Below are 570 nucleotides of genomic sequence, written 5' to 3'. Positions count from 1 at the left end.
GGGTTTGTGTGTAGGTTGCCATCTGTGCTGGAGTTTTCCACCTCTAGACTCTAGACTCTAGGGTTTAGGGCTTAGGGTTTAGGGTTTAGGGTTTAGGGTTTGTGTGTAGGTTGCCATCTGTGCTGGAGTTTGCAGACTCTAGACTCTAGACTCTAGGGTTTAGACTCTACGGTTTAGGGTTTAGGGTCTAGGGTTTAGGGTTTAGGGTTTAGGGTTTAGGGTTTGTGTGTAGGTTGCCATCTGTGCTGGAGTTTTCCACCCCTAGGGTTTAGGGTTTAGGGTTTAGGGTTTAGGGTTTGTGTGTAGGTTGCCATCTGTGCTGGAGTTTGCAATCTCTAAACTCTAGACTCTAGGGTTTAGGGTTTAGGGTTTAGGGTTTGTGTGTAGGGTGCCATCTGTGCTGGAGTTTTCCACCTCTAGACTCTAGACTCTAGGGTTTAGACTCTACGGTTTAGGGTTTAGGGTTTAGGGTTTAGGGTTTAGGGTTTGTGTGTAGGTTACCATCTGTGCTGGAGTTTTCCACCTCTAGACTCTAGACTCTAGGGTTTAGGGTTTAGGGTTTAGGGTTTA

At 46.5% G+C, this 570-nt stretch overlaps 1 protein-coding gene across 1 annotated transcript in view; it reads left to right on the top strand.

The window, feature by feature from the left end:
- Positions 1-142, top strand: part of EMH_0092700 (uncharacterized protein) — a gene marked incomplete at both ends in the record, with an annotated part of 1,250 nt that extends 1,108 nt beyond the window's left edge. Inside the window, one exon of the mRNA XM_013501884.1 lies at positions 110-142. Coding sequence (XP_013357338.1) covers positions 110-142 — 33 coding nt within the window. The remainder of the gene's footprint in view (positions 1-109) is intronic.
- Between the last annotated feature and the right edge of the window lie 428 nt (positions 143-570).

This window comes from Eimeria mitis, genomic scaffold (assembly GCF_000499745.2).
Source record: "Eimeria mitis Houghton genomic scaffold, Emh_scaff7796, whole genome shotgun sequence".
Classification (NCBI taxonomy): Eukaryota; Apicomplexa; class Conoidasida; order Eucoccidiorida; family Eimeriidae; genus Eimeria; species Eimeria mitis.
This window is presented reverse-complemented; position numbering and strand designations above follow the sequence as displayed.